The following is a 24,804-nucleotide window of genomic DNA, read 5'->3' as shown; positions in this document are numbered from 1 at the left end:
GTGAAATGTTTCTATAACTGTAATTCTTTCTCACAACCATAATCCCGACAACCTTGAGGACACGACCTTCATTTTTTCAAACTTTGCAAACAAACAAAAAAACATTTTTGTTCCAGGAAGCGAAGGTCACAGATAAACAGTCGTGTTTTCTTCTTTCTTAAATTCCCTGAGAGCACACCTTTTTGACAATTGTTGTGGATGGACTTAAATACACTAGTGAGGAAATCGGTTGCGCGCGTCTCAACGAAACACACTTAAAAGCTACATTCACTCAAATAGCTTTTAAATATTAATATTAAAAAGGAAAAACACATTGATGTAGCTTGAGATGTAGTGTGTTGTCTATAAGCACCATGTTAGTCACATTTACAAATTTAAATTATTAAATAAAGCAAACCTAGCCACAATAAACAGGCGGCACATACAGTAACAAACAAGTCAGAACACACATGCAAGCACTATTTTTAGTTAGGATTTGTAATTCCATGAATCCCGGCAAAGAAACCTGCTAAATCAATTTTCAAAAACCGTCTTTTTGCCGCTTCCCACAATGTCTCGTAAAAAGCTGTGTCCACTGGAAAAGCATCTTTACGGGTTTGACCGCTAAAACAATAAGCCCGACACATCAAACACATCATTAGTTTAAAAGACAGGATTAACACAAGTTCCATGTTGTAAAGAATATAACGTTACATCAGTATGACACTGGCTACATGTTCAGCAGAAAAAGCCATCCCTTAATTTTAGCAGGCATATAAAACAGCGTAAATATATATTTTTTATCCCATTTCCCATAGACAAAGATGTTTTTCTCTGCAAAGACCGACATGTGGTCTCGACAAAAGTAGTTAAATGTACATCTTGATCTTTATTATCGCTCAAGAAAAATATGCTATTGATCCAATATGATAATTATATAACATATCGATAATTATTTTAAAGCCAAACAGACATTTCAAGGGCTTTGCAACATCACTTTTTTTTATGCAGAATTGTTGTTTTTATGTAGCACATATAACACATTTATCTGCAGTTAAGACTCCAAAGATATTTATAGTTTGTTTAGTTTTTCTACTGAAATCTTTTATCATTAATAATCGCTTTAACATGCTTATAACTTATCCTACAAAAATATATATAAAAAAAAAAATACTGACCCTTAATCATAAAGTGCTTTGTTTCATTAAAATATAATGAGAAGAAGCATGAGGTTTTATAATAAAGTTAGTGATAAAGACGGCAGTGAAACATGATCAACAAAGTAATATTAAAATAACTATATTATTGGTGGATTTGTATTTAGATAGCTGGATGGTTTATCTAAACTGATTTCGGGCGGGGTTTTAAATTGTGATCCAGGACCTACTTGTATATGATCTAAAAACATACGTTCACACAAGAAGCATTTCAGTCAATGTCACACAAATATTGAATCACATTCCAGCAGCTCCACTCCTGACGATTTTCTCGACTGAAGCCATGGCTTTTGGTCCTCTTTCGGTTTCTGGCACAGACATGTCGCAATAGTAGATGGACCCCAGCGAACGCACAACGTCTATTCATCGTGCAGGTGCGTCGGCTACACAAAGTTGTTGGTGATCTGACCCTCGTGCTCAAACAGGTCCTCTGTCTCCGCGCTGTATGCATCACCTGAACATAAGAAATGATAGTGAGTAATAAATCTAAAAGACTCACGATGAGGAGGAAAGGAAGAAGACTCACCTGCGTGACATCCATACATGAAAGCTCTGTGGCCGTCGTACTTGCACCGGCATCTCATCACGTTGTTCATGAAGTCAGACTCGGCCATGTCCATCGAGGGGTTGACTTCCACCTGAAGTCATACCAAGCAACACAACATTGAACATTTCTTAAAACACAGGACAGGAAAAAATGTTTTCAGTATTTAGCAATTAGCATTAGCACTTAGCAGCCTCACTAGGTGCTCTTTTATTTGGAAAAGGATACGCTTTCTTTCTTTCTTTTTCTATAATTGAAGTATATCAGTGACATCAGAATATTGTTGAATTTAACCTTTGAAATGTTGTAAGGTTGACTTGTTTGTTTTTTTAACTATTGAGTTCAATCATTTCTATATTAAAAACTTATTTTGTTTTTGTTTTATTATTGTTTTCCTTTGAATAACTGAATAAAAAATGATTTTTTTAATAAATTAATAGAGTTTGATATTCTAAATTCTTCATTCAAAAATACATTTTCTAGATTCAATATTTTTTAGTTTGCAGCCTTTTAAATTCAATATAAAATGCTTGTAAACAGTGTCACCAGACAAAACCAAAAAAGTACTGAGCTACTTCATCTTTCAGCCAATCATGTGTTGCGCAGCTGATCAGGTGACACCATCAAAGCACTGGTGTGCCATGTTAGATATTTTCCAGACAACTGGTCAACTTAGTTTCACTGTCTGAAGTTTAAGAAATCTTTAATTACATTTCACAGTCAATATGTGGGTTTTTTCAAAAGGATCTAAGCAGAAACGATGTTGTAATCAAAATAATTTCAGCATGAAGCATGTTTGTTGCGTCTGGTCCGGCTTTGCCGTGCACTTTTTTCCCGTGTTGTTTTCGCAGCAACTGCTGATACGAGCGTTCAGTTAATCAGGTCTTGTGATACAGTGAGAAGTCATTTTCTCTAATAGCTGCTCTGTAAACTGACACACCCACTCTAAGTACAGGTTACAGACGCGACTGGCAGCACCGACCCTAAACACACATAAAAAATCGCGAAAAGTCACTACTAACTGTCTCGTCTTCGGAGTAAATTACAGCATTGAACATGTTACACGGGCGAAATGTGTTGCTGGTTTGGAAAGTGGCTGTAAAAAACAGGGCAGGAGAAATTCCTCAGAGGCAAATTAGCCGACCCTAATGGAAGGGGAGCGCGAGGTGCTGCTTCATCGAGGCAGTCGTCAGTATACGGTAATTTGTGTGTTTCATTAGCACTGGGCCGTTCAAAGAAATGGCTTCGCTAAACACCACCGTTGAATCACGGTTAAGCTCGGGATCAAGGACTCTTATTTCACCGTTAAAAGCGCGCCTCGTAAAATACTTGTACGCAGCCAAAAATAAATTCCTTTTCAGCGTCATTTTAGGAAACTATCTTGAAATACCAGGGAACTCTGCCATGTGTGTCTGTTTGTTTTTAGATTTATGTCTCTTATTATCTCAATTCCATCCCTGTGATTCTATCTTTTTTTTCACCCTCTTTGTAATTATCTTAACTTTCTTGGAAATGCAAGCCGGCTGATCTTAAAATATGCAAAATCTGTAACAAGTAAAATAAAAAAAATGAGAAGGTAATTACAAAGCAGGAGTGAGACAGAGAAAGTCGGTTACTGCGGTAATTACTAGACATTAGGATCGGCTGCGGTCGGTCTCTGACTTGAACATGGCTGCATATCTTGGCGGGATCACAGAGTCATGTAGGACGAAGGATGATAGGAAACGACCGATTCATGTGTTTAAACCGCAATGACTTGACTGACTGACCAGAGTGAAAATGATGACAGACAGAGAACCATGTTTAGGTCTTGTGACCATGAAGGAGGTCAGGATGTTTGACTGAAATACACGGAGACCGCGAGCAGCTGGCAAAATTGTAAATTGTAATCCACTCACGAAATCTTTTGGAACAAGACGAGCATGTTCTCTGACAGAGCAGAGGCAAATAAAACAATCCAAGAAAAGGTAAAATGGTAAGAGATTAGGGATAATGCCTTTATCAAGACAAAATAAAAGGAGAAACATTAATTGCATCTTTAAAAAGTGGATTTTTTTTTCCTGGTCAAAGAGTATTAAGGTTGTACTTTATTCATCCAGTTTCTGATTAATAAAAGTGTCACAGAAACGTTAAATAACGCAACATATTGAGAAGGTCATTTTACGATACGATTTGATACTTTATATTCAGCTCAGGATACAATTATAAATGATATATTTAGCCCACGATGCAAATTTATATTATATATTCTCGAGATATGATTCGATGCGGTACAATTGGATACTATATATTCTGATACACTTGGATCATTTTCAGAACATTTTTCAGGGACACTGAATTTGAGTGATATTTTTTGATTGTTCTCTTTTATTGAATTTTATAGAACTGAAAGCTAAAATATGTCCAAACATTATCTTTAAAAGCTACGGAAGTGGACTGTATCCTCTCATCCTCAGTCATCACCTGGATTTCATTGTTCCTTTAGCTGCGGAGGACTTAATGACCGCTACCATCTATTGGCCGGAATTTTGCACATTTAAACAGCTAAATCAATAAAAGCCGTGAAAATGTCAATGTTTTTTTTTTTTAATAAAAAAAAAGGTTATAATAGTTTTATTTCACACAAACTCTGAAGGACTTTTCATTTTATAAAATAGCAGATTGAATCACACAAGCATTATAATTAAATAAATATAAGTGTATTTTAAGAACCACCTTTGGATCTCTACACAAAAGTCTGGAATCACTGGTGTAAGATAATATTAAGGTTATAAACTACACACCTGAAAGATGTAGTCGCCCGGCCGTACGTCTGTGACATCCACCCACTGACAGTCGATATCGTGGCGGTACGTGTCCCAGCAGCCCACCGAGATCCCCTGGTCCCCCATGTTGTAGCAGGAGAATCTTTTTTGGACTCCTGGAACCATAAGCACATTGTCAGTCACAGCATCAAACCTCATTTAATGGTTGGCACACCCTTATTTTTTAAGAGCCTTTAGCTCCGTGAGTTGCATTAGATTACATATGATTCTTGTTGACACGAGCTATTTCATCCATGATGGAACAAGCAAATGGAGGGTGACCAAACAACAGCAGCAGCGATCTAATACATTAACCACAAACTCAAGAACGAGATGGCTGCGGAGATGAAATATGCTTGTTAATTTTCTGTCACCAAACGGTAAGTGGATGTCGGTGGGCGTACCATCGGGGCAGTGGGTGTCCTCCAGACAGAAGCTAGCCTTGTGTCCCTCCGCCACTCTTGTGCCGTTCAGAGTCAGCAAGTCGTAATGTGTGAAAACCTCGATGCTGTGGTAGTGCCTGGGAGGAAAAAAAGGGAGAACAAGCCCAGGTGAGAGTGTGCATTTACAAGAGGTGAACACTGGCGGTCTATGGGTGCTGGTCCCATGACCTCACGGCTCCAGCACATTCTGGGTGTCACCGAAACACCTTTCATAGACGCTTGTTTTAGCGGCAGCTGGTGTGAGGTGTTTACTCCTTCTCTGTGAATGAGGGCTTTCAAACATACGTCCGAGGCTCTGATGTGTTGTTGCAGCGTGGGACCCGAGCATCGCCCGGTCAACCCTGTCCTTTGTATGACAAGCAGGCGGCGCTAAATGGATTGCTTCAACCGTCATTTCCACAAACACGTGCCGTGCAGGAATTAATGTATCCGGAGCGCTGACAGCACTGTTTCAGGCCACGACTAACATGCTGTGAAGCATCTCCAGCAGCACTGAAGACCAGAAGTGTTTCTTCACTTCGCTTCTCCCAAGAGTGACGACTCGCTTCCATCTAACTGAAATTGAAATTACTTTTGTATGGACCTGAAGGCAATTCATGCTTTATATGACGCCTTAGTTCCACCAAAGATTCTAGGAAATCCGTTCGTTTTGGATGTTTTAAAAGTAAATAATTGTATACCTTCACATGCTTTCTAAATAAATGTCCCTTTTTTAAATATTACACAAAGGTGTTTCAAAACATTAAATTGGAAATTAAAGGTTTGCTATTTAATGTGAGATATATAGACCTAAATATGCAAAAATAAATATAAATAATCTAAATTACAGCAAGGACCACATATGACCGTAACGTGTTTCGATACTGTATATTTTGATATACTTACATCATTTTCTGAACATTTTTTTAAGAGAGAAGGAATTTTAGTGAAATTGTTTTTATAGTTGTTTAATTGAATAGATTCAACAGCTAAAATATATTAGCTTTAAAAGCTATCAGGAGGATTGTATCCTCTTGTACTGAGTCATCGCTGGGATTTCATTTCTCATTTAGCTCATAATGACTAGAGGGCTGGATGCCATAAATATTTTCATGTTAATTGTAATTAAAAAAAATAGATTATAGATTTGTATAATATACAGACAGTTTTTAAGTTAAAAACGTGAAAATCTGTATATATATCGGTGTATCACTTTTTCCTCACTCTACTAATATTGAGATTAAACCAGAGAAATGAAACACCCACAGAAATCCTTTACCTGTGACACTGGTGCCATGTCCAGCTCTCCCTGGTTGCCTTTGGTCTGAAATCGGATTTGCCGAGATTCATGATACGGGAGGAGAATCGTAAAAGTCGACGGTGACCGTAGGGCCAGTTCATCCTGGCGGCGGAGGAGGAAAGACAGTTTTCCTCATTGGCACAGGTCAGGAGGTGGAGTGGTCGGTCTTCTAGGTACGCTGTCTCCTGAACTAGCTGAGCGTCGAGGACCAGGTCAGGAGCGGCTGGATGGAAACGCTTTTGTTAGACCTGAACAGAGAAGGTAGAGTACGGCATGTTCTCCTACTGTCTGAGCAAGTGACTCCAGCAGACTTGGTTCCACCTCCTCGTGGACAGTGGACATGGTTGTTACGACGACACTGTTGAACAGAGAGCTCAGTGCCGACACAGTGGGTTCCACTTAGAAGCACATCAGCTGCATTCGGATCACCCGACCAGTACCAGGTCTCCTTTAAGAGAAACAAGTTTGGGTCAACACAGACCGAAAAATAGATATTCGTCATCTGAGCCCAAATTACCTGATGTGCACTGGCAGCAAATCCAAAACCAAGCTGCCGACACACAACCATGGCTTCGTTAATACCCCAGCTCTCGCTACAGACGGAGCCCCAGCGTTTACGGCCTCCAGCCTCCATCTGCACCTCCACGCGACCTTCTGATGGAACTCTGCCGCCAGCCAAGCGTACCTGTATGTCAATCAGATTACAGGGATTAGACGGCTGGAGCATGAACTACCTAAAAAGGGATAAATATCGTATTAACATGAGTTTCGAACCGTGCGCTCAGTGCCAGTCTTAGGTACGTTGCAGCGAACAGCAGCATCCTGACTGTGTTTGAAAGTCCACGGTTGGACCTCCTGGTAGTAGCAGTCCAGGATGGATCGCTCTGTGCCCATGCACTGGACGGTGTTCATATGGATTGGGCCTGTGCCTGGAATAGGTGAAATGAATTGGAATGTTCAGGAAACAGCTGCTTAAACTAGTAATGACATGGATAATAGATTCATCAAGTGTCAGGGGGTCTCTTAGCTGGTGTGGTAGAAACCGCTTCTAATCCATCACTGATTTTATTGATGCATGTTTTTGAGCAAAGACCAAGAGATTGCTAAAACATAAAAACTTTTTTAACTTAATAAAAAGTTTTGGTTATTTCAAGATTTGATATATTCAGCTCATGATTCGATACTGTACATTTCGATACACAAACATCAGCTCGAAACACTTCCGAAGTCGACTGTATCCTCTTGTCCTCAGTAATACACTTTCTGCAACTTTTTAATGACCTCATTTCCTCTCATTACACCAGCAAGAAACCTGTACGACTCCTGACCAGGTTGTTTCTTTATAGATAAGTTGCAGTTTTTTAGAATGTCATGACATGCTGGTCAAAATAGGGTCAATTTTAAGGAAAGAAGTAGACATAAATCCAAAGACACACAATAAGTAGTTTGGTTGTTGTGCTGTCAATCAAGGGAAGGGAAAATGTAGTAGATGAATTGTAATTGATGTAATACAATATTCAACCACAGTTCATGTCCTTTTTTCTATGGGTTACTGACACACTAATATCGTTGGCCTCAATATTTTCCTTCCCTTACTTCAAAACAGGATGACTATGACGGTTGCAGCCTTGGCTCAATGGTTGAACATGAACTAAAATATGACAAAGTGACTGCCTTGTGTACGAAAATGCTGTTTGACTTTTCTCCTTAGACTGGCCAAAGCTTTTTTATTTCTCTGAAGGTAAATATGTTCAAAGTTCTAGCCCTCTTTGACAAGCTGTTGTCACGTACGTGTGTCAAAGAAAGACTTGTACATTTCCTGATATCTCAAATATATTCTCTACTCAACAGAAATTCTTCAAGCAAAACAAAGAATTTTATCTGAAGACAAAACAAGGTGAGCACATGTCTGAAGTCTTGTATTCTTTCAGCTCTTTGTTGGGATCATGAAGCTGTCGGCAGAACCGTTTGCTCTCACTCATGGTCGAATGCTTCTGTGAGCAAAGAAACAATGTGGCCACCATCTACACATGAATCCGTCACAACTCATTACCCACTTTCAGCTTCTCCTCTCAAATGTAACCACTAGTGTTATATAGTTGAGTACGAGCGAGTCTAAAAGGTTGTCAAAACAAAACGCCATCTTTATTATCGCTTTATCAATAAAAAAGCACATAAATGTTGAGGTTAGTTTATCCCAACACCTGCGGTTTTACCGGGAAATACAGACCAAACAATGCAGTGACGGTCATAAACTCCCACATTTACGTTGTTTTTACAAAGGTGTTTTTTGTAGATTGCTGGTTTGGTCCTACACTGGGTACTTTGCTTACCACCACAAGGAGCAATTGTGGGCTCCTTGAGTGACAGACATATTGAAACCTTGTTTTGGGAAATCCAAAAGGCTGCTGCCAGGAAATTGAAATGGAAAATACACCTTATAGCTCCTGTATGTATACATCCTTGTATATCTTGTTATTATCATCATTTCATTCTTTTCATATTTAAAAATTTAAATTTAACCATCAAATTATCCTATATTTTTATTTTAGATCTGTGTGTTGTGTTTTTGTGATTTTATTTTGGTTTTATTTTGTCCTTTCACTTCCTGTTTTCCTCCCCAGTCAACTAATGGCGAACAGCTGGACGTCATGAGTAATCAAGAAGCCTACTTCAACCATCTGAGTCCAGACCTGTGTGCCAGATCAAAGATGTTCCTGCACTGGTTTGTAGTTGTTTTTTTTATTCCCTGGTGGGGATTTTTAGCCTGTTTGCCCCTGAGTGCTTTAGTTTGTCCTTGTTAAGCGAGTGTTTTGACCTCCTTGTTTTATTTTCTGTTTCCAAGTTCCCTGTTGTCTCCTGTTTTATTCCCTGGTTCAGTAAATGTTTTGAACATTTTGAGATTTTTGAAATCTTGTTTATCATAACCACATCCACTCTGTTGTGATTGGTCAAGCATCATGATTTGTCACTGCGCGTCAACAATCCCGGAAGTCTCCACCTCCAAGAGACTTGTTGTATAAACAAAGCGGGTGTTATTACAGCTGGCCGGAAGAGGTGTGAAGACCATTTGTACGTCATGATGGACTTCGCTCTCGTAACCTCTCGTTCGCTGAGATTTCAGACGGGGGAGAACTTTATAAAGTAATAAGTTCAAAACATGGTAATGACGATGGACTTACTGCATCTTGGAGAGGAAGATTCAACATTTGAAACATGTGAGTCAAGAGTGTTGAGTTTTTACGTTAGTTCTTCTTTAAAGTTAATGAAATCATACGATAAGTTAAACAAGGATTAATATGACACTAACTTATTTATTATTAAGTGTAGCTTTGTTTTAATAGTTTACATTGTTGGCTAGTCAAACAGCTAATATAATCTTAACTAATGTTTTTGCTGCAAAATGATTGTGTAATGTTTACTTTTGTTAGAATTGATCTTATAAAATTGGTATCGAAAAAAGTATTGTATGATTAATACCCAGCCCTATCTACACCATTCATCACAGTACATCAATACTATCAATTACTTCCATATTATGTGCTTCACAAAGAGATTGAAGCTACAGACAGATAAAAACTTGTTGAAAGTGATGGGAATTTGATTATAGTCTTGTTGAAAATAGAATAAAGGGTTGGATGGTGGTTAACCTTTTCTACCATTCAAGCAGATTAATGTGGCATCTATAATGTTTTTCTTTCCACGAAAAGTTTCAACTCAAAGAAGGAGAAAAACCAAACTCACTTACTCGCTTTTTTTCTGTCTCGGACGACTTCCTGCAACAGGTCCAAACCCCTGATCAAATCTTTATTATATTTCTTAGAAATTAGATTCAGTGGGTGCCTTCATGAAACCCTACGATTAAAACAAGACTCCATGCCAATACTTCCCAGATGAAAGCTTGACGTATAAAAGAGCCTAATTTAGTCCTCAAACGTATAGACCCGTGTTTATGTGGCCGTCAAGCACATGGAAATTACATGTCACAGTCAGATGTCTTAAGGACGGCGAGTTATAGAAGCTGCGAGCTCTTTCATGTGCAGCCCTCCTGCAGGAACATGAAGTGTGTGAGGAAACACATGGCAAAATAAAATATAGATATTCAGGCAGGAGACAGAAAATGGACCAGATCAAATCTGTGTGTAATACATATGAAGCTTTAATAATTCATGAACTTCCTTTTATACTCTTAATGTTCAGTTATATTTTCACTTTACTTAACTTACCATAGTAAACACAGTAAAGGCCCACAAAGTTTTTATAAATGTTTTTTCTACTCTAACCTAACCTCGTAAAACAATTTTTCATTAAAGTAACTTTGATGTGCATTTCAAAGATCTTCTCTTTCTAGAAAACTCTCTCTGGGTCAGCAAAGCTTGTACACCAGACTTGGTACTTGGTATTTAAGTAAATTTAAGAAATGTTCTGAAAAAAACATGCATATTATAATTGTTACACTGGGTGTGATCAATCTCAAGTCTTCACTTCCAAAGGACTCGTTATATAAACAAAGAGGAGTGTGATTACAGCTGGCTGGAGAAGGAGTGAAGCCATTATTACGTCATAATTGGCTCTTGTAACCTCTCGTTTGCCCAGATTTTAGACGGGGGAGAACTTTATAAAGTAATACCTTCATAACATGGTCAAAGATTTCAACATTTGACACACGTGAGTGAGTCAGGAGAGTTTAGTTTTTACATTAGTTGCCCTTTAATAGATTATTTTCTTCTAATAATCCCATCGATTATGGATATTACAGAAGCTGTGGTACTTACTATAGAGCTGCTACATTTAACCTGATCGGCATCAATTTCAATCAGCTTTGAGAGGGAGTACACAAATATTGTGACCTTCTTGTTTCCAAAAATCAATGACAAAACCACCCCTGTATGTATAATAAGAATATTTTCACGATCTAAATCTAAAAGTCTGGACGTGTGCTCGTACCTTGTCCAAAGAAGGCTCCCTGCAGGGCGTCCTTGGCCGTTCCAAACCCCAGCTCTCTGCACACCACACTGGCTGCGGGTCGGTCCCACATGTGATCCACAATTGTTCCCCACTTTCCGTCGCGAAGCACCTCCACACGACCTTCACCGAGTCTGGGTCCAGCCTTCAGCCGCACTGGCTTCGCCCCGAGAAAACAACAAGAATGTTTAGACACTTGAAATTGGTCCATGGGGATCAATGTGGGATTTTCCTACCACCACTGGATACGGAGCTTGGGGCCTTCCTGAGGAGATCCTGGCAAACTGAGGCCCCGGAACACACTTGACCACCGCATGCCTACCATTTTTACATGGCACCGGACTACGGGGTATCGACAGCTGAGCTTGGCATTCCGACAGGGTGTTTTCACTGCCGAGACAATTGACTTTCTCTACCCAGAATCCCTTCTTCTTCGTCATGAGGCTCAGTCTGGAAAATGATAATTGAGTTATTTCAGGAAGATTTCTCATTAATAAGCAGCCGACATATATTTTACCTTGTTGCTGGATCTATTACTTTGGTGTCCCATATTTTCCTGAAAGCAAAAAACATGTTTTTTAAACAATATTAGTTGTAAACAGCTGAACAGTGTTCAATTTTAACTTTGGGTAACACGCAATGTTTTCAGGGAGGCCTTCTTTTATAGCCTGAAAATACTACATTTAACTGTGAGCCAGGTCTACTTTTAGGTAGGACAAGAGCCTATTGTATGCTATCTCAAAATGGTATACCTTAAGCTTTAAAGTACCACAAATATACAGGATATTTTGTACCATGTTTACGGCTAGCAAAAGACACTAAAAAGGTAAGAAAAACAGTCTCCTCTGGACATCATTGATGTACAACGTTTCTGGGAATTTTAAACAAACAGCATGTACAAATAGAAGTTCTCTAGCATGTCTAAGAAATGACCAAAAAAAAATGCTTTGAAACCGCGGGTGACTCCAGTGGAGAGGGAAACCTTCTGTGTTTCCAGCAAATGCGGTAGAGAAACCACAAAATACACACGAGGACTCTGGACTCAGCATCTAGGAGATAGTTTAGTCCAAAATATAGTTGACGCTGATCCATTGCATGTTCATGTTGTTTGGGACATTCTCTGGCAAGGCCTTAGCCAGAGTCTCAGGCAGGCACTTAACCCTTGTTTTTATCTCAAGGTGACCCGTCAGCCTGGGAAAAAAACAATGTGTTTGTGGTATCCCTTGTGAACGACCTCCACCTTGACCCAGAGACAACACAAGGAATACCACAAACACATTTGTTTTTAGACAAGTTTTGGTTTTAACACAATTTTATGTGATTTAATGGCCCTTTTTGTTTCCTTGTGAATCTTAAAGAATATAACTGAAAGTGTGTCAATTTGCAAATGAAAAACTGAAATATTTAACATCAAATTGAGGACATTCATATGACAACACAATATGTTTTCAAAATAAATGTACACATTATGATTCAAGTGTAGTTAATCTTGAACATTACAAGAAAAATTCATTTTCACTGGGTCACGATGAAAAAAGGAAACATTAAAAGCTCTTCATGACTAAGATATGAACACATTTTGAAGATTAATTGTGTAGTACTTTATGAATGTCTTGAAAACTGATGTTTAAAAAATATATATAAGTGGAAATTACACAAAGCATTTACAAAATCCCATCAGATTCACGTCAAAAAAAAGGTAACAATATAAGTACTTCTCAGTACATTGATTTTATGAAACCATAAGGGTATTTTGGGATATACAATATATGTTGTGTGTCTTTTCATGTGTCATGCTTCGACACTTTGCAGAAAACTCGTTTCACCATTACTCCCAATTATAGAAACAAACATGTAGAAAGACACAGAGTGGGCTGAAAGGAGGGTCAATATTTGTACTTCCACCATGAAATGCCGGAAAAAGTCACGGCAGGAACTTTGAAAAAAAAACATACAGTGACCATCAGGATGAAGAGAAGCATTGTCAGTGTTGTGACTCCTGGAGATTCAGTCGCGTGAAGTCACTTTCTGACTGCACACTTTCAGCAAGTCAAACATGTGTAAGGCTTGACTCATTTTTAAAGGAACTCGCATCCTTCTCAAATAAAATATCCGCCTACGATGGACAAAATACACAAAAACTTTCTGACCCTTTAAACTTTACCCTGGGATAATGTACTTAAATTCATCCGCAGACATCTGTTTTACAGTAGCAGCGTTATATCACGACTTTAACGAGGCTGAAAATCCCATAAAACAACTTGGCTTGAATCAGGCGTGCTCACTATATAGAGCTGTTAAGTGTGAGAAGAGTTGAATACTTTGTTATTTATAGTGTCTTGAAAAGCACTCGTGAGAGAGTAGTAACAAGTCATCAAAGGCACGTTTTCCCTGTTAGGAAAACTTTTCTGTCACTAGTTTGTGACCTCAACACACAGAAATCAAGGCAAAAGTTCATTTTTTGAATGTGAAAATGGGTGAATTTATTTACAGACTGAGTATGGCCCGTGGCCACATATGGTATTTAAGAGACCTTTTAATTTAAACTTCACTCATGTTCTACTCAACCTAAGGGTTGGGATTATCTTCGGAGTAATCTGTTCCTTTTTAGAGTTATAGACAAAAATGTTTGTTCATTTTAATGTAGCAACTGGAGCTCAGTTGTCTTTGTCTTCATCTTCGTCTAAAAATACACTTAAAAACATCCAAATACCTCCATACTGCTCGTCTGTAACCTACTTGTTTAAGTTTTTCCAAGAACAATTCCTCATGTTGAGGCTTTAATACAAGATGGATGTTACAGACGAGCAGTATGGAGGTATTTGGATGTTTTAAAGTGTCTTTTTGGACGAAGACAATTTGGCTCCAGTCGCTACATTAAAATGAACAAACATTTTTGTCTCTAACTCTAAAAAGGAACAGATTACTCTGAAAATAATCCCAACCCTGAGTCGATTTGAGTAAAAAATGAACTTTAATGTTTTGCACATCATTGTTTGCCAATAAATATTTCATAAAATGCATATAAAGTCAAATAAAATGAAATTAAATAACTATTTTCTTCTTATTTTAAATTTTTCCTTTCAATTTCTGCTTCTTTTCAGAGGTTTCTTCCGAGATCTTAATTATATAATTGCAGATCAATGTTAAAGAACGTTAATGTTAAAGAATTTTATTATGATAGAATGTCTGTGTCGCTAAACAATAGTATTTATTTTAATTATTGTTTCCTGCTCCATTCAAATTATGTCTTCCCTGAAACTTGTGATGCGTTTGACCAACTATGCAAAGGAGTCGAGGTCAGTGTGACCATTTTCTCCTCAACAAAACATTGCTTTTAAAAAACTCTAATAACAGAACAGGTTCTCTTCAAACTTACATGCGAGAAAGAGAAAGTCTACGGTGAGTCTCTGATGCGTGACTGAGCCCAGACTTTTATATCTTTTATTGTAAGGAAGAATTTTGCTCTGTGAGTGAAGGGTCATGAATCAACAGGATTAAAAAATGATGGTTTTAATATTATGTGTATGAATAGTAAAAACAGACGAGGTTCTGTTACATCTCTGTTCCAAACCACCAGCTATCTCTAAAATTAATTGTCATGTATAGAGAATCGGCAATAAAATAAAGTTATGAGGTCACTGAAGGGGATCAGATAGAAAAAGAAGTGTCGAATAAAACATCACATAAAGTCTCAGACTTTTCATCTTCATCGTAAAAAATATGCAGCTGAAACATAATCAAGCATTAAATTAGCTCTTTTGGTCCCCAAATCACTGGAGTGACAGTGAAAGACAGACAGTTGCTGACTCAGCAGCCCACACGGCTAACTGTAGTCGTAATTGGCCATATTTCACAGGCGCAAGCAAAAATCTAACTCTTCCTCTGGCACACTCCATCTCCTCCTCCTATCTTCCTCCTCCTTGTCTCGCATTTTCTCCCTCGGCTGTAATTGGGGGTGTTTTTCCCTCTCAGCAGAAGCCCTGGAGGGCCTCACTACTGACCAACCTGTTATTTCAGCATCTTCAGTGAGACACGGCCAAGATTTCCACGAACGGAGCGAGAAAGATCAGAAACAAGGGGGCGTGTCTGTGGCTACATTTGCTCAAGCCTAGCTCGAGCTTCTGAGGCTTACAAGTAAAACTGAAGGAGGAAATGTTTCCACAGGAATATGTCCTTCCGAACATTCCCTTTTCAAGAACTAGTAAGACGTAGCAGCACCACAATAGAGCTCAGGTTCTATCCGGGTTGGAAGAAACCAGATATTCTAAATTTACTCTGGGTAAATTATTGGTGTTCGAGATGCAGGGGCGGGTTGACAAGTGAAAAACATATTGAGAAAACACTGAAAGCATCTGTTCCAAATAGGTACACGCATGGAAACAGATACACCAGTATGATTTAGATATAGCACGGCCAGACTTCAGCAAAACAACCGGTCGGAGCCAAGAGAGAGAAAAACATGTTTCTAGCTTTTCCAGTTACAGTTTATATTTAATGTACCTGCACGTTATGACAACAACCAATTTAAAATACTTTAAATCAAGTGCTTTCTATTTATAAATGATAAATTGTGTAGAACAAAAGTTTGATTTGTCTTTAAAAAATATATACTACCAAAACATATATTAAAAAATAAACACATTTACAGTCACTCTCCCTGTGATTAATCATACAAAATGTTTCTCTCTTCTAATCAGAATAAACATATAAAACAACAAAATAAATTATGGTGAAATACCAAAAAAAAGCCCCCAAAAATAGAAAAGTCAGGGCAGAATAAATAGATAAAAGAGCAGGAGATAAAAAAATATGTTTTTTCTTAGTAAACATCAAAGGGAACACAGATCCAGACTGAAGAAACTAAGTCAGTCTGAAACAATTTATCGTTATAGAAAAACAAAATCATATATATAATTTTTTATGAATACACGGATATATGACCTTTGACCACCACCCAATAAAAAACTTCCAGACTGGTGAACCTGGCTTCTCTCCACCAGATGCTTCTCTATAATAGCTATTTCAACCTAATAGAATCAACTTAAGATAATTCTAAGAGAATAAAAATGAATTTACCCTGGTGTTATCTCAGGGTCTAGGTGACCCGAAGGTCCGAAGACAATTTGTTTGAGGGAAACAAGCTAGCACAAGGGTTAAAGATTCTAATTCAAGTCCAAAGCAACAGGATGAGTGGATAGTTCAAATGATTTGAGAATGTTGGAGCTGCAGCATAGTTCCAGCACCTTCAGCGGAGAACAGATGTTGCGGTGAGGCTGGTTGAGTCAGACGAACACTGGCCAAGAGAGGAATGAAATTGCAAAACCGTGAATCACCTAAAATGAGCAGCTCTCCTGGAGCACGTTCCAAACGGGTCCAATTTAGAAGCCAAGTGTTGATCCCGTGTTATTTAACAGTACTTAAGTCATTTTCATTTCAGCACAAGCTTTCATTTTCGCCTTTAACAATTGAACCAATTTGAAACAATCAGACAAGTATTTGGCAGCTGCAGGAACTTTTATTGCAACTGGATCATTTACAAATGCCATTTCCACCTCGTGAGTTGTTTCTATGTTAGATAAATACGACCCGCAAAAAGGTGTCGTACATCAAAATAATGATGTATATAAAAAGACTGGAGGTTTACAGAATTTAAATTCTTCAAAACAATTCAAGAGCTGAGCTAGTTAATATATTATTCCGGTGACAACACGTTTAAACATAAGGACAAGGGGCAGAATTCTGCCCGAAAACTAATTTTCCATGGCCTGTTGGACGGTTGGATCAAAATTCAAAGGTAAATGTTCACTTTAAAATATATGATAAATGGCTTTTACTTATGGGAACCTAAAGCTCTTTACACTAAGAGTGTGTCCCAATACTACCTCTACAATTTACTCATTTAAACACAGATGGGAGTAGGCCGCAACACAGTGCAGCAGCTCAACCATTACGGGCTGTCAGGGTAAAGTGTCTTGCTCAGGGAGCTGGGATTGAACCCGCGACTTCTCAGGCCACAAGCCGACCCCTCTACCTTCTGAGCAATGAAGACCCAGTTTTTCAAATAAAGCCAAGGAACACATTATCTATGACAAACGTTATGACTGATGTTGAAGTATTTGGTAAAGGAGTACAAACAAATCGAAATATCACAATCTGACTCATACTTCCTGTTCAAGACAATTTGGTAAACAATATTTTTGTTCATCTTACGACATAGATTTTAAAAATATTTAGGCCCCTTTAGATTGTGTCCGACTCCCCAGTTCTACCATGTTGTAACTTTTTATTACAGCCAGAAAAAAAGCTTCACTATCTATTTTAAATATATTGAATGAACCATTATTAATATAACAAAAAGGAAATATTATCAAATTGTGTGCCAACTTGCTGGCTTGAGACCTTGGCTCAGGGTTTGGGTCAGGTCTAAAAAATGTTAACTTATAGAAATAATAAAAAAAAAATTGCAACTCTAACAAATGCATTGCAATTGTCCTCAAGGCGACATGACCCCGCTTTCAGTTCATGTGTTTACCTGGTGGTGGTCTGCTAGCTTCATGCACCAGGATGATCAAACGAAACCAACCAACCAGAGCGCAGTCTGTCTCCCCATGAGTGTGGAATCAAAACTGATGCATGTTACACCGCAGAGCATGTGTTGCTGTGATCCTGCCAGTAAAGATCACCCCATAAAGACCCGTGTCTGTGCCTGTAGCACCCCGGTATGGATGGGTCAGTTAAAGCACAATCAAAGGGGGTATTACACCGCCACCAAAAGTAAGAGTGAGGCTGTTTGTCTGGGAGAAGCGAGGTGAAGATAACATCAGTGGAACGACAGGGAGAGAGAGTGAGCGAGAGGCAATGAGGTGTGCCGAGTTAATTTGCCTCAGGAGAGGTGTAAAGAAAGGGCCGTTGAGGGGGGACATGGATCCTTTTATCATCATCCCCGAGCAGAGCCAGAGAAGACGAGCATAAGGAAGTGCGGCTGGAGGCAGGAGATAAGCCTGATAATAAACGTATTTACTCAAAGAGCCTGAAACTGATAACAAAATTCATTCTTTTTGTTATTAAAATGCTTAAAGTTATTTTTCATTTTTCTTTGAAAGACAGGACAGAAGAGCTGAGCACAGTGTGGCTCTTATGTGTGAAACTGATCCTAAAATATTTCACAATGAAAGACCTTAATTTTGTTCATGTTGTTTTATCATGTTAGTTCAACTCGTTAGGATACATTAGGATATTTTTTTTCTGACTCTTTTCTCTATTTTTCTTTTACTTAATAATTTTGTAAACAAACGCCTTTTATATCATATTTTTTTGAAGGACAACTAATTCAGAAACCCAATTTTCCTCATCATGACCATGTTTTTTACTTATTACTTTATAAAGTCCCCCCCCTGTCTGAAATGTTGGCGAACGAGAGGTTACGAGAGCAGAGTCCATTATGACGTAACAATGGCTTCACTCCTCCTGCAGCCAGCTGTAATCACGCCTGCTTTGTTTATACAACGAGTCCCTTGGAGGTGGAGGCTTCCAGGATTGATGATCACTCCACGGTGACAAACCTTGATGCTTGACCAATCACAGTAGAGTGGTTGTGGTTATGGTAAACAAGATAAATCTCCAGAAAAACAAAGCGAATCAAGGGCAGGAGCCTTAAGCTTAAGTTTTTTAATGTAAGTATTTCAATGAAAAGAAAAGTGTCTCTATTTGAGAGAACACATGTTTTTTTTTTAATGTCTTAATTGTCATTTTCACCATACATGGTTTGAGGTTCTTGTGTGGAGGCTGAAGATTTCTACTCACTTGTACATCTTCACGTTGTGCTGCGTCGCCTCGGGGAAACCAAGCATCCCGCACACGACTCTGCTGCTGTTGAGACTCCAACCCAGGTCGCACACCTGCCTCCATCTCCCCGCATGCTTCACTTCCACGACACCTTCCGCGATCAGCGTCTTCTTCTTAGTGGCCATCAGGATGGGCCTCAGCCTGACCTCTTCTATCCTGACCTTGCTGTTGACCTGCAAAAGAGATTCAACCGTTAAAAGCGTGAACACGTCTTGGGAACCGACGACGCGTCCGTACCGGGTAATAATGCCGGTACATCCTCGGGATCTCGAACGGGTGTGCGTTCCCGTTGTAGCCGTACCCCGGGTGCCTGCGGGTGGCGACGACGCCCCGCCACTGGGGCGCGGGGCTGCCGATGGCTCTTGCTGTGGTGTGCCCTCGAAGCGCCGACGGATCCGGCCGGCGCTCGGACGTGCACACCACCCCGAGGTCCTCCGAGTGTTTGCAGTCGTTCACACCCCAGCCGTTGTGCTTGCAGTCTTTCACCGACTTCTCAGAGCCGTCGCAGCGCACGTTGTCCATCCATATGGGACCTGGAGGACAGAACAACAACATTGTACTTATCTGCCTGATTTAACAGCCCACCTTAAACAAGAGCTTAACTCCTGGTCATTGACTTTTACTATCAGTTTGATTTGAGGGTTGCACCTCAACAGCAAGTCAGATCTCTTTACAAGACAGGGTGAAATAGATGTTGCTCCTTCGAATCCGCTCAACCTTCTCTTTAATTTGGATTTAAAAGTAGCAGTAAAGAATGCCCATAAACCACAGCTAGTCTTACACAACCCTGGCACACCAATGCTGTCATTATTCTCAAACAAATGCCCCTCTGGAGCTGTGTATTTGCTTTAGCAGCCTTCAAGGCAGCCTTAATGAGATGTAGACTGCAATTCCACAACAAGATATCTTTGTCGCTTTATGATGTCAGTTATTTTTGGATGTCTTAATTGGTAGCCCTTTCAAGACGCCTCACACTTACTCGGTTGTTAGACAAGAAGAGGCAGGTTCTGGTGATCCTAGAAGGTTTGCTGCCATGGAAACAGTTATGAAACATCTCTGTAGAACTTATGTCATGATATTGTCTTTACCTCAGGAACAAATATCACTTCACTCCTAGTGAATAGAATGATTTTTAGGTTCTGCTGTATTCCAACCCCTTATTTAACGCCAGACAACCCTATTTTACCCAGAGATCAACCCAGACAAAAACACAGTGTCCTCTGTTGGATGGCTCACTTGTTGTACATTTATTGAAGTGAATCAGAGAAATCATTTTACTTCGCTGAGTCTCTGAAAGATGACTGTACCCCTAACATTTTTTTTTATTTGGGGGTGCCATTAGGTGACACTTTCACTTATTTTATTAATTAATCCTCCTTTTTTTTGCTCTTAAAGTAATAGTTCAAACTTCACTCATTTTCTACTCACCCTCATGTCGACTAAGGGTTGGGATTATTTTCAGAGTAATCTGTTCCTTTTTTAAAGTTATAGGCAGAAATGTTTGTTCATTTTAATGTAGCGACTGGAGCTCAGTTGTCTTCATCTTCATCTTCGTCCAAAAAGACACTTAATAACATTCAACATGACATGAGTTTGATTTTGTTCCAGAAAAAGTTAAACAAGTCTATATTTTAAACTTGTTTGTAGCAGAAGTTTGAAGCATAACATGTGATACAGACAGGAAGTACTCGTGAGCGCTTCCTGTGCAAACCAGTCTTCTGTCTACACTTAAACGCTACTTCCTGTCTGTATCGCATGTTATTCTTTATCTATATGGATGTTTTTTAAGTGTCTTTTTGGAAGAAGATGACGATGAAGACAACTGAGCTCCAGTCGCTACATTAAAATGAACAAACATTTTTTGTCTATAACTCTGAAAAGGAACAGATTACTCAGATTATTTTGAAGTTTGTACTTTGGATAAACTATCACCTAAAGGTATACAGTAGAGAAAGACAGAAATCTGGGTATTAAATTGATTCTGGATCATTGATCGCTCACATGATCTCAAGGCCCTCATAATGACTGAAACATTCATTGTAGACATACTTGAGCACAGATATAGCAAATGATATCACTTTATTTTCCTCACATTTTCATTATCACGCAGCAGACAGTAAGTTCTCACCTTCTCCTTCGCCATACTTGGCGCTGTGGGCCCATGTGATGCCTCCCTGGAAGCCCAACTCCCGACACACCACGTTGGCCAGTTTAATGTCCACCTCATCGTCGCACACCGTCCCCCAGGTGTTGTTGTGCAGCACCTCCACTCGTCCTTCGTGCGGCTGCCGCGAAAAGCTTCCAGCTAACCTCACTTTGGCCGCAGGAGCGCGTGCCGACCTGTGTTGGGATGGTGTCGCCCTCTGAGGTTCTCCGGCAGCAGGTCCGAGCAGGAAGACGAGCGGGAGGAGGACGCAGCTGATGCATAAGGTGGAGGCCATATTGGTGGAAATGTCTGTAGGAGGAAGGCGACATTGAAATGATTCATTTTAATGAAGAATATTATCCATAAAAACTAGTGAGTAAGAACAGATGACTTCGGAAAATATGTCCAACACAAGGCCCAGAACCCAAATCAAGACCGATAATACGTTTAAAATGAAAGTCCAATGTGCAACATTTGACACAATATGAAAAGTTTTTTTTTCTGTTAGTTTAAAACTTCAGCTGTTGTCCCTTAGCGGAGCATTTATACACTGAGGACCTTCATATAAAAACATTGAAAATAAAGACCATGACCGGCAAAAAACAGATTAAGTGCATGAAAAATGTATCTTAAAATATCACTGAGTCAGCAGAAGATCGATGTTTTTTTCCATATATATAGTTTATATATACTCATTTTTACAAGTCTACAGGTTTTTTTTCCGAGTAAACTTTATTGAAACAAGAGTCTTGACAAGTCAGGAGTCACAGGCTAATGTGTACTTATGATAAAATACCATCTTTTTTAAATAAAACACCTTTCAGACCATAATAATCAGTAGAACATAAATGTTTTTATTATTTTATCTCTCTGTCAAGCCTCACGGTCCAGTACCTCCTGTGTTATGTCAGGGTCAAGGTGAACCAAAGGCCCAAAAATAAATGTGTTTGTGGTATCCCTTAGTAGAGGCGGTTGTTCACCTTGACCAAGAGATACCAGTTTGTTTGTTTTAATAATAACATACATAACTACTGCTATTGCACAATAACAACTTTTATTCAGAGTGATGATTTGCAAAATGTTTCTGTTATTTCAGCTGATTTTACAAGTATAATACTAACTTAAGTCACAAAATGTAACTTTATTTGTTCTCTTTCTATCAACAATGAAAAACTTAAAGATCTTTAAATAAAGATGCAGCACAGTAGTATGTATGGAAATTCACAAAACAAGTAATGTCTTTCATGAAACAATAATCCATTTTTAATCACACAAGGATCCGAATCACCTTTTTTAACCATTAGTGAGAATATTTCTAAAAATAACTTCAGTTTCAGGATACAATTGTCAACATGAACACTGCACTGATCACAGCTGTCTGTCTTGGTGATGCAACTGAAGCTAAAATTAAACGTTTAGCATTCTTTGTGATCGTATAATCAGGGTGTGAGTCCACATGAATCATCGGGCAGAGGAACAGACCAGACAGAAGCAAGTGGAGGTTAACAAGTGTCAATAAACTTTGTTCAAGAGAACTCTGATGGTTCAGCATCTTATTTCAAACATAATATATCTTAAGAAATAAACAAAAACGTCTTATCATAGATTGACAGCTAAGGATGACTTTTGTCATGTTGTATAAATACACCTGTTGCACACTGACGGGGAATTACAATATCAGAAACATATAAAAATGCAGTGAAGGTGAAGAGTTTACTCACCTGGCAGCAGATGTTTGCAGTCCTGGAAGTCACTGGCCGGGGGGAAAGTGACTGAGTGAAGGCTTGAGTCGACTAAATGCCGTCTTTAGTTAGTCCTCTCCGTTTCCCTCCTTTCGCCTTACATCCCTCCCTCCTCCCTCCCCCTTTCCTCCGCTCTCTCGTACATATTTAACATTTATTGGACTGTTACAACACAGCGGCTCTGATGTTGGCCAGATTTTCTTCTGATACACGTAAATTGAGACGTGAAGTAGTTCAGCATTACAGATGATGAGTTAATAAACAAAAAGCTACCAAGAGGAGTGTATTTAGTGTTTTAAGCTCTAATTTATATTGTGGGGAAAAAAAATCATATTAATGATGTATTTTATTTTGTTACGAAGGAAAACACACAGATTTATCCAAAAACCAACCACCAACATTGATTTAGATATAAATTATTATAGCAGATTATTCTATTCACGCACTTGTTGATTTGAATGGTGGTACAAATGAAAGTTGTCCTGATAGACGTAAGATCAGGATAAAGATATTTCATTCTCACTCTCAAGATTTAATTTAAGATCTGATATCTAGACATTTTCCAAGTTTTCTTGAAAATAACATTTCAATTCTTAAATCAATAGCTATGACGACCATCGATTTTACTTACGACTAGTGGAAACAAGAGAAGTATCTGACTAGGTAACTCACAATTGTACACAATAAGAGAAAAAAGATTCTCTTTTTTCTTAACATTTTTTAAACATTAGAAGCCAATTGTTATTTAAACGGAAACATTTTAGTACAAGGAGCAAACATTAACTATTAATAAGCTACTTCACATGTGTATTGACAGAGAAATACTCACTTATTAACCATAATAAAGTAAGTATTTACACCTTGTTAATTGTAACTATGTAGCATAAAGAGCTCAAGCTGAACAACACTTTAATTACTGATTATTAACAGGAAATAAAGAAGTGATTAGATAATTAATTTGATAGCTTATTAATTATATTATATTAAGTACAATAAGAGAAGCAATTTACTATAAATAATGCTGTCTCTTTTAAAGTAAAGGAAAAAAGTACCAGTATTAATATCATCCTAATTACCTTACATATTCACAATCACAAATCCTTTTTTTTTATTAATTTGGATGCTATTTATACTAGTATATTTGTTCTTTTTCCTCTTAAGGAGACAGTATTGTTTATAGCTACGTACTTATCTTATGGTACTTACGCTTAATAAGGGGTTAATATAAAGAAGATAGCTCTCATCAAAGTTTATTTCTAATAACTACTTTATTTCATGTTAATAACCAGTTATTAAGGTGTTTTCAGCTTGAACTCATATCATGATATCAAGGGTAGAATAAAGTCACAATGAACAAGTTGTGTTAGTACTTTAAAATGCTTAATACAGATATAAATTAGTACATTATTAATAGTAAATCTGTTCTTCGCTCTAAAGTGTTACCATTTAAACTTGGGGTTAGAGTTAGGGTTAGGGTTAGGTTTAGGGGTAGGGGTAGGGGTAGGGGTAGTTAGGGTCCGGGATTTTTTAAAGTTCCAGACTAAATCCTTAAAATCACATTTATTAGTATTTAAAAAAATTTACGTCAATGTATCGAGTACCCATTACCCATCTTTGTTTAGAATTTGAAAATGAAAATGTGTGCGTTGAAGACAATTGGATACGTTGATACTTTACATAACTAGGTTCAAAGCGCCTCACCTAAAAAGAAGGGGGGGTGCACGTGTGTATATGTAACCAGCAGGAAGTTTCCAGAATAGATTCAAACATCAAGTGTCTTTAAGAAGCTCCCTCAAAACCGCAGGTCAGATTTTCATGTCGAAACCACCACAAACCA

At 38.4% G+C, this 24,804-nt stretch overlaps 1 protein-coding gene across 2 annotated transcripts; it reads right to left on the bottom strand.

Moving 5' to 3' along the window:
- Nucleotides 1–23,021, bottom strand: loxl4 (lysyl oxidase-like 4). Of its 2 annotated transcripts, XM_087802657.1 has the most exons (15): nt 22,947–23,021; nt 21,208–21,534; nt 19,317–19,612; nt 19,038–19,252; nt 11,749–11,787; nt 11,468–11,681; nt 11,214–11,391; nt 7,041–7,195; nt 6,784–6,951; nt 6,552–6,714; nt 6,246–6,489; nt 4,949–5,064; nt 4,524–4,660; nt 1,723–1,834; nt 1–1,650 (listed from the first exon to the last, which is right to left on the bottom strand). In XM_087802657.1, the coding sequence occupies exons 2-15, from the start codon at nt 21,518–21,520 to the stop codon at nt 1,580–1,582; spliced, it is 2,421 nt and encodes an 806-aa protein (XP_087658783.1). In that variant the 5' UTR covers nt 21,521–21,534; nt 22,947–23,021; the 3' UTR covers nt 1–1,579. The 2 variants fall into 2 exon arrangements, with proteins under 2 accessions (XP_087658783.1, XP_087658782.1); XM_087802656.1 differs by having other exon boundaries at nt 6,552–6,951.
- Nucleotides 23,022–24,804: the final 1,783 nt, after the last annotated feature.

This window comes from Callionymus lyra, chromosome 11 (assembly GCF_982586985.1).
Source record: "Callionymus lyra chromosome 11, fCalLyr1.hap1.1, whole genome shotgun sequence".
Classification (NCBI taxonomy): Eukaryota; Metazoa; Chordata; class Actinopteri; order Syngnathiformes; family Callionymidae; genus Callionymus; species Callionymus lyra.
This window is presented reverse-complemented; position numbering and strand designations above follow the sequence as displayed.

Excerpts from the sequence above, each read along its gene's own strand:
- loxl4 (XM_087802656.1), bottom strand. The coding sequence starts at position 21,520 with ATGGCCTCCACCTTATGCATCAGCTGCGTCCTCCTCCCGCTCGTCTTC. Across the intron at positions 11,682-11,748 it reads GTAATAGATCCAGCAACAAG|ACTGAGCCTCATGACGAAGA; the intron begins GTAAAATATATG and ends ATCATTTTCCAG. Across the intron at positions 11,392-11,467 it reads AAGCTCCGTATCCAGTGGTG|CCAGTGCGGCTGAAGGCTGG; the intron begins GTAGGAAAATCC and ends CTCGGGGCGAAG.